Raw genomic sequence first — 12,467 nt, 5'->3', positions numbered from 1 at the left:
ACCGTTTGAATTTATGGTGCTTATGAGGCAAAATTATGGAAAATCAGTTTCTATGAACCTTGCTTTATTCAACTACAACACATTCAATCTTACACTTAGTTCTTACAAATATCATATTTTATTTGGTTTGAAGATCATCAGATTCTGTCTTGAGCTGTTTCTGAATCCTTGAATTTCCCAAACCACATCTTTCTTCCAACCAACCAATTATGTCAGCAAACACAACATCAATGTTTTCAACTGTCTCTCCATACAGCAATCCATGCCACATCTCTGGATATGTCTTCAAGCTCTTGTCCCAGCTCGACGCCTTCTCAAGGAGTTGCTTGCTCACCGATATATCGGTCACTCGATCCGCCTCCCCATGGAGGATTATGAACGGTAACGAAACCTATTAAACTACCACTAAATTCAAAAGCTCAAAAAGATTAATTCATTCCAACGACGAAGAAATAGCAAACCTCTTCGAGTCGTTTCTCGAGATCTAAACTAATCCTTAGAAGTTCATTTCCAGTGTTCAAACGAGGCCTCCCTTTGAAACAATAAGGATTATTTCTGACCTGTTGATTTCATTATCAGTAATATAAACAGTTTTATATTGTAAAAACAGAGGAGATTAATAATTATTACCTGATGTCTAATCTCAGGAACTTTGAAAGCAACATCAATGATATCTTGGGTTGGAATTATCTTCCATGTGGGTATCACTTTGCAAAGCTTTGTCAGTATATTTACAACAATTGGCTTTGGTTTAACATCCTCTGCAATCTGCCAAAAACAGGGGAATCTTTTGAGCTTCAAAGTTTAAACTCATTCAAAAACAGAGCCAAGACATGGGCATACTTTACACATTGGTGCAACCAAGACAGCACCATCCCAATAATCTGGCTTCTTTCTGTGCAATAACAGAGCCACTGCCCCTCCCATTGACTCCCCTAATAGATACCTTCTTTTGCCCATGTTCTCTTTCCTTTCTGGGTATTAAAAAACATAGTTTTTAACGAAGACCCATGTAAAAATTTTCAGTTAAAACCCATAAAAATTGAATCTTTTGCATTGGGAAGATAAGATACCAGAAGTGGCTGTGAAGTGATTGGAGCAATCCTCCACCACATGATCAAAGCTTGTAATATAGCCTTGCAGCCCATCTGATTTCCCATGGCCTTCGTAATCAATCCCATAAACCGCAAACCCTGCCCTTGCAAGCCGAATTGCAGTGCCTATAAACCAAATCAATTATAATTTGATCTTACGAATATAATGTTTCATGTGGTGGAAGGGTATTTACTGTTCATGGTGATGCTGCATTCCATCGCGTACCCATGGCAGATAAAGATCAAGCCCTTTGGTTCCTTATCCTTTGGAAGCCATTCGCACGTGAAAAGCTTCAACCCACGTGAGTTCATTATAAACCCCTGCAAAAGGAGAATGATTCGTAGATTTATAAGTAAGGAATACTATCCATCTCAGGCCACTGAAACTTATCCTCAAACTGGACAATATTAAGGCCAGGCTAACCTCTTGATACACGAGCCCATCCTGCCCATCCTGTGTTCGAGCGGCCTGCAACACATTAAAAAAACGAGTTAGAGAGAGAGAACGAGATAGAACAGAGAGGAAGAGAGAGAACGAGACCATGGAGGAGGATTTTTCTTAGCACAAAAACGAAGAAGATTGGATATTTGTGAAGCCCCCGTCGTAAGCTTTAAAAAGGGTTCGAGGATTGGAACAGCGCAGGCGACTGCCTGTGCATGTCGAGTAGCCTCGTTGGACCTGTTTTGGTTCACCACGGCTCAGCCACTCATTTCCTTGTCAACTTTCTAAATAAGGCGAAATTGCCCGTAAAGATTTTAGCTCTTTCTGGGACAATTTTGTTTCAAATTACTTTCCGTTACAATCATTTGATAAAATATTATTTTATTTTATTACACAATTATTATATATTTATTATAATTTTATTTTTTTCATGATTTTGTCATTAGTACTAATTATTTTGGCATTAAACGTAGTTAATTAAATGTAATTAAGAAGATTTAGATGTCAATCAAAAATGTTTTTTCTTTTATTATTTATTATTATTTATAGATATTTTAGTGTTTAAATTGTAATTTTAAAGAATGTTTTAAGTAATTAAATACATTTTCCAAAAATGTCAATGATTATGTAATAACTATTTTTAGTTAAAATTATTCAAACTATGTGAGGGAATAATTTTATAAATTTAGTTATATATTTATTAAAATTATATTTTATATAATCATTTTAATATTTGAATGTACCATATCCTACTCTAATTATAAATAATTTATATATTTTTTTAACAAATTTATTTAGAGATAGATTTGATTTTTAGAAATTAAAATAAAATAAAATATAACTAATTTTTATATTTGTTTTAATAAAATTATTTAGAGATTAATTTTAAATATAATTAAATATTTACCTAATTTTAATTTGAGAAAAATCAACCAAATAAAAATCGAAATTGGATTGGGCAGTGTCTGTCACCGTCAGTCACAGTCGGTTAATTTGGCTCCAATCCATAAGCGCCTCTTTGACGACTTTTTGCAAGCTTCTATCAAATGATAAAAAGTTCAGCATGATTTTTTTTTTTGGTTTTGTTCGAATCTGGAGAAAGTTTGGCTGTTGTTGCTCTAATCGACATTGGGTATTGTTTGGGGTTTTGTTGACGTTGTGTTGTATTGAAATTTTTGAATAATCGGTGGAGGGACTTGTGTTCTTCGATTGATCCGAGACGAGAATGTCTCAGGATTTGTCATTGGATCAAGACCTGGATGAATCTGATCCCGAGTTCGTGGAGATTGATCCTACCGGTAGATATGGACGGGTAAATACTCATACAGCTTGTTCGATTTTGCATTCTAGTTGACATTTTCGATTCATACTACTTCGATTGGTTCTTGCTCATCCTTTTTCTGATTGATTGGAGGCTCGTGCATGCTTATGTGGGATTGAACTTATATTTACAATATTTACTGTTTGATCATATCTTCTGATGTTCGGCTGTTTTGCAGTATAAGGAAGTTTTAGGAAAAGGGGCATTCAAAAGGGTGTATCCTTCTTTGTTTTGATGTTATTGGTTGTGATACAATCAAAATTGTAATTTCTTGTGTTTTCCATTTTATACTGATTCTATCAAAGAAATTAGAATGTGTGTATCATCTGTCTGCTGCATTTGAGATGAAATTATTATGGTAAATTGTGTGTTCTTCATCAAAATGTGGTATATAGATATCGGGCTTTTGATGAGTTGGAAGGAATTGAAGTAGCTTGGAATCAGATTAAGGTAACAGATTTATTGAGGAACTCTGATGATTTGGAGCGACTATATTCAGAAGTTCATTTGCTTAAGACATTGAAGCACAAGAACATAATCAAATTTTACAGTTCATGGGTTGATACGAAGAATGAAAACATCAACTTCATTACAGAGATATTCACTTCAGGGACACTGCGACAGTAAGCCCTGTACCCTGGGCTCTTCAGAATTTGTTTTTCTTCTTTAACTATAATACTTGAGATATATTTTGAATATGTGTAGATATAGAAAGAAGCACAAGCATGTTGATTTGAGAGCACTGAAAAAATGGTCGAGGCAGATATTAGAGGGCCTTCTGTATCTTCATAGTCATGACCCTCCAGTTATACATAGAGATTTAAAATGTGACAATATCTTTGTCAATGGCAACCAAGGTGAGGTGAAAATCGGTGACTTAGGACTTGCAGCCATTCTTCAGCAAGCTCGTTCAGCTCACAGTGTCATTGGTGAGAATTCCAAACTTAAATAAGCAATCAAAGTTACTTAATATGAAAGTTGAGTACACATTTTCGGTGTAGTGAAGCGAGTAAAAGAACTTATTTGTGATTTAATGATTTTAGGAACACCCGAGTTTATGGCTCCAGAGTTTTATGAGGAGGAATACAATGAACTTGTGGATATTTATGCCTTTGGCATGTGTTTGCTTGAGCTTGTAACCTTTGAATATCCATATGTTGAATGTGCCAATGCTGCTCAAATATATAAGAAGGTCACATCAGTAAGGGCTCCTGGATCTTTTTTCTTTTTTACTTATGCATTCCATGTTGTACCTACCATGAAGATCACTCTTTGATAAAGTATGGATACGATATGTATAATGCTGCATTGTAGGTTCTATTAGGACTCAAACACCATATTATATAGGAAATAGTATTGCGTTTCATCGTGTACGTTGTTCAACTCAATTTTTTCTATGTTTAGCATTATACATATGATTTACCTTCACACTTGTAATGTGTTGACTTTAAAAGAAAGCTCATAATCAGTCACTTTTAAGATTTGGTTCAGTTGCGGAAACTTATAGTTTGTGATAAAGAAGCAGTATAATCTTCTTGTCTACTCAATCTTTGACGATTGAGCCATTCGCTTTTTATACATGGTCTTCCATGGAGCCTTGGTTTCTAGTGGACCTTTCTAGCATTTAAACAAAGAGCTCTACGTGTGTTTCCATGTGATCTGTTATTTTGTGCGTGCTGTTTCTTTCTTTTCTTTTTCCCCGCTTCATTTTTAGAATGAACCACTCATTGTCTAAAGTATTGTTCTAAATTTTAGCGGCCAACTCGCAGCATTGAAAATTTAGAACATTCTACCAAATAAATGGGGATTATGGATGTAGTTCAAGTTGGTAATGGTAAATATTTGAAGTCCTAAATGTTAAAAAAGTTGTCTACAATTCAATACGTCTTAACTTTTTAAGTAAAATATTTTGTCCAGATTTGGATCAGTTGGTACTTAACCTTGTTCTTTTGCAGCTTCTTTAAATAGAAATATTCCTTGTGAAGGTTTGTAAGGAATTATTATTTTCCTTTTGTTCCTAGGGGATTAAACCAGCTTCACTGGCAAAAGTCACCAATTTAGGAGTTAAAGCATTTATAGAAAAATGTATTGCAAATGTCTCTACTCGCTTGCCTGCAAAAGATCTTTTAATGGATCCATTTCTCCAAGCAGATGATGATCATGAAAGTATACCTCGTAATCTACAATCAAAGATACTTCATACAGGTGAGGTTAAAAAAGTACTTCTCCTTCGATAGAAACTTTGGGATTGTAACATATTGTTCTTTTATTATTGCATGATATCATTACTGAAGGAAGAAAAGAGCAGATTGATTTTGTCGATGATACTTCTGCTGAGACTTGTAGAGATTTTAGTATGCATGGTCAAAGAAAAGATGTTAACAAGATATTTCTCAAACTACGAATTGCAGATTCCATGGGTAAAATTCATATTTGTTGTCATTTCTTTGTCTTTGTAGATTCTTTAGGAGAAAAACTACTATTCTGGAATTGTCAGTACTTCATTAACAAAATTTTCAATTATTATAGGTAATTTTCGCAATATCCATTTCCCATTTGATACTGAAGCTGACACAACAGTTTCTGTTGCTAGTGAAATGGTTGAGGAGTTGGACCTTTCTGATCAAGATGTCTCCACAATTTCTGAAATGATTGAAACAGAAATTCGATCTTACATTCCAGATTGGACATCAGTTGAGAATTCTGTGGATAATGTAGGAGTTGATGTTGCAATTTCTGATAGCTCGACGTCTGACACAAAGAATGTTTCCTCTCCATTGTCTATTGAATCTAATAATCTTGCTTTGGAGGTATTGCCTTCAGGTCGCAAGTATTGGTCGGACTCTCCAAAAGGTATTGGCGGGTGCTCTCCTATTAAGCCAGGTCCTTCATACTTGTCTCTTACCTCAGATCAGAATGTTGAATCCTCTAGCAGCCACATACTTGGGAATAATCTTGATCATTCTGCAATAATTAAGGGACTGGAAAGTGAACTTTTGTCAGATGGTGATATTCATGACAGCTCTGAGGCACATCTTTTAGAAGAGAACTGTTCTGATGAATCAGTTGACCTCAAAATAATGGCTGAGAAACTTAAAAATCTGTTGACACAACAACAAAAGGAATTAGATGAACTAAAGAGAGAGCATAAATTAGTTGTTTCAGAACTTCTCACTGAACTAACACCTGAATCTTGTCAGAAGGTTTTAGGGATGTGTAAGCTAAAGCGTTCTGATTTTGCGTTTGATCTCTGAAATGCATTGCAAATTCAAGCTTAAGATTATGCTCCTGTGTCCAGAATGTAACGGTATCTCATTGCTCTCAAATGTAAATCAGTTTACACAAATTCTCGTTTGGTGAAGATTAGTTTCTAATTTTCAAATTAGCTTTTTCTACCTTCGAAGTTGGAAGATGAATCTTCTAGTCAATTGATCCAGTTATGAGGCATGGGGAAGCATGATGCTGAAAGATGTTAGAGAGGTTGACCAACGAATTGCGAAGCTGTAAACATCAACTGGTTAAACTAGCATCACTCCCTGGTATGTCTCAGACATCCCTCATGAAGCAATTTGTGCACAAAATGCATAAAGATCTGCCACCAATGTTCTCTTCTTTCTAGTATAGAATAGGTTGGACACTATTCTATTATGTATTGTGATGGTGATATTGCAAATGTCGGAAATTGTTAAGAAGATATTGAGCCAAGAGAGAAGGAAAGACGCTACACACTGAATTTTCATTAGTATTCTATATAACACTCTTAACTTAGATAGTTGAAATTCTTTTAGATAGTTTCTTTGTATAGCGTGCCACATCCATTTCCCCTAGTTTCTTCTTCGACAACAACTTTTCCGTGCTATGTTCTTGTTTCCTGGTCGATATAAGTTGATCAAATATTGTTTATTCTTTTGAATACTCATTTAAGTTAAATAAATGGTGTGATGAATGAGAATTACTGTCTTTTAATTGTAGCATGCTTGTTCTTCCACATTCCCCCTGGTTGAATTGTCCAATTGCTTGTTTCATTTTCCCTTGATATTGTGATGCTTAAGAACAATTTATCTTACAGGTTTCAGTTTTATTTTATTCAAAAGCATATATATATAGACCTAAGATTTAGCTACATTGCCAGACAAAGGGCTAAAATTCTCTAGGTTTACTCATGATTATAAAGTACTCCTCTCAGGATTTGCTGGAAATGATTCTACTCATGATTAGAAATAAGCACTCGTGTTGTGTCGAATATCACATTATAAAAAGTTTTGGATATGCTGGAAATGATTCTACTCTGATATATCCTACCTATAGTACACATCAAGATAGCTGTTGTAATAATATTCTTACGTAAACTGCTGTTACTAGTTAAAGAAGTTCCACTCTCTACCAAGTTTGCAATGATACATCTACATATATACGTATATGTAAAACCCCAGCTTTTGCCACAATGTTGACAAGATGTATCAACAGGAAGATGAACACAAATGATACCTATGGCATAACTGATATCTGAAATATTTCCTATCAAAATCAAGCACCAGTGATGGAACACTATGCCAATCGATCGATACAACGATGAATATTAACTACATCACCACTAAAGCAATCAGGGGAGATGAAGAGACCTAAAAAATGGTTGATGTGATTAATTGTTGTACAAAAGATGCTCTCTGATTCAACTCTTCACTGTTCTGGTTCCTTTCCAGCAAGTGTGACCTATTACTGCAAAACCCGAAAAGAAAATCGGAAGAAGAACCATTAGTTAGTATGCTGAGCTATCACATCACCTAAAGCACAGTTGACAAGTGAGAATCGTGATGGTATGTATTAAATAAGATTGTAATGGCAAACTATATGCTTGATAAGATGTTGCAAATATATTGGCTTAAGTTCGTATCAGTAGGATGTAAGTACTTCAAGAATTTCAATTTGTCCCATCAGTTTGTCAGGAATCTTCTTCTTTTGCTTTTGCTTTTGCTTTACTCTTCTTGGATCCTTACAAACCACTATTGGAAAAGTACACTTCAACCAGGAAAATGGCTTCTTCACCTCCCAAGTTAAATGGTGATCACAGTAAGTCTATCCATTTTGCAGGTTTAGCTTTTAGCAAAAGGCAGGCCAATAAAACTGAAAGTGTGAAATCCAACGGATCATTCTTTATAAAGGTGTGAAAACTTATTCTTAGCAGACGCGTTTTAAAAATCTTGAGGGGAAGACGGAGAAGGGAAAACTCAGAAGGACAATATCTGCTAGCGGTGTGCTTGGGCCGTTACAGTATGTTCATGGACATGATTTGTAGACTTCAAAAGATCTAGCAATCGAAACTCACCTTACGACATTAGCGGCGGTGACGGAGTCATCATTTACTGAATCGTCATCTCTCTCGACAGATTCAGGGTCTGAGAAAGGAATGCTGCAGATGAAGGGTAGAAGAGGGTCAGGTGCAGATCCATTCTTTTCCCTCCTGCTCTTTGTTGTCAGCTTCTTGGAACTGAATGCAGCAGATACAGGTTTCTCAGGCTTCCTCCTCCTCTGCAAAGATGGTAAACATTTTACTTTAACCAATTATTCACTATTGCAGCCATGAAAGCAATGAGTTAGAACAGACAATACCTTTATTGAGCTTGAATGATGCGCTATAAAATGCCCAATTACATCCTTCCCCAGACTGGCTGCACATAGCGGACAAACCTGAGAGAAAGCAATGTCAAAGCTTTCGGTTTCACTTCATGGAACAGTTTCATAATCAGTCAAATATACCAAGCAGCAAGCACAAAGTTATTATTACTCATACGCCACAAGAAGTAATCATTGAATGAAGAACAGAGGGAAAAAAAGGATATTAAAAGCATGTAATTACTGCATTTCTGAAGTCAAAGCAGTGCTCTTCTTGCAAATGGCTGCAAAGTACTTGAACTTCGATATCCACATAACAGTAAGGGCATGAAAAGTAAGCTCGTGTATCATCTTCTCCATCAGAGTCATCCAGAATTATATGGTTACCTATCCAAAGTACCATCAAATAAGCCATGAAATTCAAAAGAAACAGAGCTCAATTCACACAAAAAACAGTGAAATCAGAACTCAGAATGTTAGTTTAAAGAGTAACCCCCTCCGCCGACCCCCAAATCTTCAATTTGGTTGCTAATCAAGAGTGGAAAACCGAACAGAGTAGGAAATGAAGGCAAAATCAAGAAACCCAGATGAGAAAATCACTCAAAAAGCTAAGAACACAAGTACCAGAATGAAGCATGGCGGCTTGAACAGCAGAAAGTTGCTCAGTGCGATGAACCCTTGAGGCCCAAAAATTGAACTCCATAGCTATTACCGCTGGTTGATTCTGTGTTTCAGAGCAACTGGGAAGTCAGATTCTGAGACGACAAGTGTGTGAAATGAGCAATCAGGCAAATGGGTGTCGATAGCTTTGGGAAGAAGAAAGAAAGCTAGAAGGAAAAAACTATCCTTGTCATCAGCAGCCTGGGCCTGGTGGATGGGTTGTGAGGTGCGGTGTCTGCTTGTTCATATACTGACCCAATTCTCTCCAAAAGCCAAAAGCTTTCTGACACACAAAAGCTGCTTATCTATTGGACGACACGTCGATTTTACCAAAAATTCTCACTTTTTTCCTCTCATTAATTAATCATCTTCACCTACAATCTGCCAAGAACTTAAGCAGCTTTAACCAAAAGCAGCCAACAAAAATCAAATTTTTTAAGAACAAGAAAAGTTTAAAGAATTAAGGTTTGGAAGAGACAACCTAACAGAGGCATGAGATTACAGCTCAGCAAAAGTTTTTTTTTTTTTGTATAAAGCTTTTAAGAGTGATGAGTGACTTTGAGCATTGGGTTTCAGCTTTGGGGAGTGGATCTCACAAGCAAAAAACGACACAGTTTGGTGGGTCATTCTCTCTTTAAAAGCAAGTCAATATAATGTCTTCCATTTTGCTTCGACACATCCGATAATGTTTTAATAATCAAAACTTTCTCCATTAAGAATTGGACATATATTTTATTTCGAATTTTTGGTTTACTTTAGAAATAAGCACTTGGATCGAATTTGGCATAGATTGTTTTGCTTTTCTAGAACTCATCGGTAACAAATCTATGTCACAAATCTTTTTAAATAGAAACGGTCTATTTACGCTTCATAAATTATCTCTTTTTCTAAGAAATATAGGAGCTATTAGGGAAGTAATGGTGGACAGTCTCGGCATCTGTCAAGCTGTTATTGGACAGAAGAACACAGTGGACTCAACTTGGCAAGGACCTTCCATTTATTCGTTCCCCAAAACATGGCTCCAAACTACAATTTGTGTTGTCTAATGTAGCCATGATTATGCTAATGAAAAGGGAAACTTGGGGATCTTCAGGGCAGAAAAAGCAAGCTCCTTCCCAACTGAAAGTGCATTTTTTTTGTGGTTGAAGAAATGCTAAAGAGAGAGGAAGAGGGAGGGCAGAAGCTATTCAAAGTTTTTTTTTTTTTTTTTACTTCGGCAAGTGTTCGTACTGGCGTCTGATCTCACGAGACAATCTCTTGACCCTATAATATTTAAATGCCAAAGAAACTCGGAGTATATCCCATATACATAGACGGTTCTTTTTAACTAGTTGGTATAACACTTACTGACCTCTACCTTGATTCATGATAATTTACAATCATAAATATTACATATTTCAACCATGAAAAGTATCATTAAAGCTGTAGTAGCTACAATGCCTCTGTAGCAATATTATATAATATTACTCCACTGAACTGTTCATGATTACCCCACTTGAACTGTTCATGAGACTGACTTTTCTAATATAGGCTGAGGTTGGTCAATGGTCTCAGAAAAAAGAACTGAGTATGTTTTGTTTTGTTACCTCACAGCCTCTCTCTCAGCTGATCTCTGTGAAAAACCTGAACTTTTGTACAGTCAAATTATAAGACTTCTTTTTAAGAAGCCAAACTTGCTGATACCTGAACCTGATCAGATCCCTGGTGGAGAGACTTCTTTTTCAGTACACATATTTGTTTTCTGATCAATGGAACTTTTAAATAAATGGGTAAAAACTCATAGATAGTAATATTTTCTACAGCTGCATAAATTACAGATACATATCAGTGTTATACAACACTAATATTGTATAGTGATTCTTATTAGGTACAATTTATAGAGACAATAATGCAAGATCTATGGTTCAGTTTCATTACGAGCTATAAATAAGAACATAACCACACTTGGCAAACTATTATATCTTATATTTCATGAAAGAGAAAAAAGAACAACAAAATCAAAACTAGCTTCACATGAGAACTTCTAGCTTGATTGAATTATATTCTCTGAAGTTCAAAATGACTCCAACACAATAGATAAGGATTACACTTCACAATCATGGGAAAGAAGAAGCATCCATACTAACAAAGAAAAGAAAGCAATGGGAGTGGAGTTGTGAAAACAGAAGAGACTGAGAGAGAAGAAGAAGAAGAAGAAGAAGAAGAAGAAGCTGAGAGAGATGAGATGGTTAAATGCAATAAAGGGTATAGGAAAACCAATCAGCTGCAAATGCAGACATGCATGCAGAGAAATTACATTTAATACCTTAATCTATAGATATAACTATATATATATAGATATAGATATATATTCTAGTACAGATCTGATAACAGATCATAATTGGTAGAAAGAACGAAAGAGAGTAGAAACTCAAGTATGCATGCTTTGAAGAAGACAAATGAAAGAACTCTTCAAGAATCGGACCTGGACGCTGGATTCCCCTTTGCTAAGGATGAGTCATCAAAGAACTCCTACAACACTTAGCTTACAAAGACGTCTACATTTTCGAACAACGGGAACCTCCAAAACAAAGCTTACCATTTCAGTAGACCGCAAGAAAACCCTCTCTGGGTTCTCTATTGCAGCAAGAACGTTCCTTGGCTTCCTCCTTGAACTGTTGTTGAAAGCAAGAAACATGGCGAGATAGCAGACAGAAGAAGCAGGCATTCTGTAAGAGAGAAAAAGAGTTAGTTCTTCAGGTGCATATAATTTTCCACTAGAACAAGGAACATTGATATTATCAGCCTGCCATGGGAACACGCACACAGTGGAGTCTCTAAGATCTTTATATTCACGCATGCATGTTTCCCTTTAATGTACAGTGGACGGTCACGTTTTCACAGGTAAAGAAGAAAAGGGAAGAGAGAGAGTAAGTGTGTTTTATGGAGGGTCCAGTTTAGCAAAGCATGATACCTCAAAGCTGGGCTTTCTGTTAAAGACGACCCTTCATAAAGGGGTCTTCATCTATGTAATTTAAAATTTTGGCTCCTCTTTCTTTTCCCTTTTGGTCGGTTGTGCCGAAGTGAACCCAATTTTTTTTGGGCTCTCCTCTCACATGTTCTGGCATGTAGGCCTTCTCTTTCCTGCTTTTTCCTGCAAGTTTCCACCTAATGGTCCATGTATTTAACTGATCATACAGACTAATAAATAGAACAAAATGAAGCCTATGCTCTAAAATATGGATAAAACTTTAATCATATCACTTGCATATATATATATATATATATCTATGCCCATATTAAAAGTTGATTTCGTGGGGTTTAAGGGTTATTGAGAGAATGAAAGTACTAAAAAACA

At 35.9% G+C, this 12,467-nt stretch overlaps 3 protein-coding genes and 1 long non-coding RNA gene across 4 annotated transcripts; 1 reads left to right on the top strand and 3 right to left on the bottom strand.

Annotated features, from left to right (window-relative positions):
* Positions 1-33: 33 nt before the first annotated feature.
* On the bottom strand, positions 34-1,653 carry LOC111783443 (caffeoylshikimate esterase). The gene is made up of 7 exons (XM_087120717.1): positions 1,519-1,653; positions 1,289-1,415; positions 1,074-1,220; positions 844-974; positions 631-768; positions 462-560; positions 34-391 (listed from the first exon to the last, which is right to left on the bottom strand). The coding sequence occupies exons 1-7, from the start codon at positions 1,636-1,638 to the stop codon at positions 119-121; spliced, it is 1,035 nt and encodes a 344-aa protein (XP_086976843.1). The 5' UTR covers positions 1,639-1,653; the 3' UTR covers positions 34-118.
* An 877-nt stretch (positions 1,654-2,530) lies between these two features.
* Positions 2,531-6,549, top strand: LOC111782656 (putative serine/threonine-protein kinase WNK3). The gene is made up of 8 exons (XM_023663452.2): positions 2,531-2,848; positions 3,036-3,073; positions 3,253-3,480; positions 3,563-3,786; positions 3,901-4,058; positions 4,879-5,062; positions 5,152-5,277; positions 5,387-6,549. The coding sequence occupies exons 1-8, from the start codon at positions 2,762-2,764 to the stop codon at positions 6,109-6,111; spliced, it is 1,770 nt and encodes a 589-aa protein (XP_023519220.1). The 5' UTR covers positions 2,531-2,761; the 3' UTR covers positions 6,112-6,549.
* Positions 6,550-7,177: 628 nt separating this feature from the next.
* Positions 7,178-9,535, bottom strand: LOC111782486 (protein DEHYDRATION-INDUCED 19 homolog 5). Its single transcript, XM_023663244.2, has 5 exons — positions 9,095-9,535; positions 8,715-8,857; positions 8,468-8,545; positions 8,184-8,386; positions 7,178-7,576 (listed from the first exon to the last, which is right to left on the bottom strand). Exons 1-5 carry the CDS (start codon positions 9,171-9,173, stop codon positions 7,480-7,482), a joined length of 600 nt encoding a protein of 199 aa, XP_023519012.2. The 5' UTR covers positions 9,174-9,535; the 3' UTR covers positions 7,178-7,479.
* Positions 9,536-11,074: 1,539 nt separating this feature from the next.
* LOC147786364 (uncharacterized) lies at positions 11,075-12,075 on the bottom strand. The gene is made up of 2 exons (XR_015414679.1): positions 11,935-12,075; positions 11,075-11,838 (listed from the first exon to the last, which is right to left on the bottom strand). It is a non-coding gene; the product is annotated as an uncharacterized LOC147786364 (long non-coding RNA).
* Between the last annotated feature and the right edge of the window lie 392 nt (positions 12,076-12,467).

Source organism: Cucurbita pepo, chromosome 20 (assembly GCF_057944985.1).
Source record: "Cucurbita pepo subsp. pepo isolate OVF chromosome 20, ASM5794498v1, whole genome shotgun sequence".
NCBI classification, from domain to species: domain Eukaryota; kingdom Viridiplantae; phylum Streptophyta; class Magnoliopsida; order Cucurbitales; family Cucurbitaceae; genus Cucurbita; species Cucurbita pepo.
Note: the sequence above shows the minus strand (reverse complement) of the source record. Positions and strands in the feature narration are given on the sequence as shown.

What these genes read in the sequence shown, in the direction of transcription:
- LOC111783443 (XM_087120717.1), bottom strand. Translation starts at nt 1,638, where the DNA reads ATGGTCTCGTTCTCTCTCTTCCTCTCTGTTCTATCTCGTTCTCTCTCT. An exon ending in ATGCAGCATCACCATGAACA is followed by an intron (nt 1,221 to 1,288) that starts GTAAATACCCTT and finishes TTTGGTTTATAG; the next exon opens with GCACTGCAATTCGGCTTGCA. An exon ending in TCACTTCACAGCCACTTCTG is followed by an intron (nt 975 to 1,073) that starts GTATCTTATCTT and finishes TTTAATACCCAG; the next exon opens with AAAGGAAAGAGAACATGGGC.
- LOC111782656 (XM_023663452.2), top strand. Translation starts at nt 2,762, where the DNA reads ATGTCTCAGGATTTGTCATTGGATCAAGACCTGGATGAATCTGATCCC. An exon ending in TTCAGCTCACAGTGTCATTG is followed by an intron (nt 3,787 to 3,900) that starts GTGAGAATTCCA and finishes TAATGATTTTAG; the next exon opens with GAACACCCGAGTTTATGGCT. An exon ending in TATATAAGAAGGTCACATCA is followed by an intron (nt 4,059 to 4,878) that starts GTAAGGGCTCCT and finishes TTTTGTTCCTAG; the next exon opens with GGGATTAAACCAGCTTCACT.
- LOC111782486 (XM_023663244.2), bottom strand. Translation starts at nt 9,173, where the DNA reads ATGGAGTTCAATTTTTGGGCCTCAAGGGTTCATCGCACTGAGCAACTT. An exon ending in AGCCGCCATGCTTCATTCTG is followed by an intron (nt 8,858 to 9,094) that starts GTACTTGTGTTC and finishes TACTTTGGATAG; the next exon opens with GTAACCATATAATTCTGGAT. An exon ending in ATCATTCAAGCTCAATAAAG is followed by an intron (nt 8,387 to 8,467) that starts GTATTGTCTGTT and finishes CCATCTTTGCAG; the next exon opens with AGGAGGAGGAAGCCTGAGAA.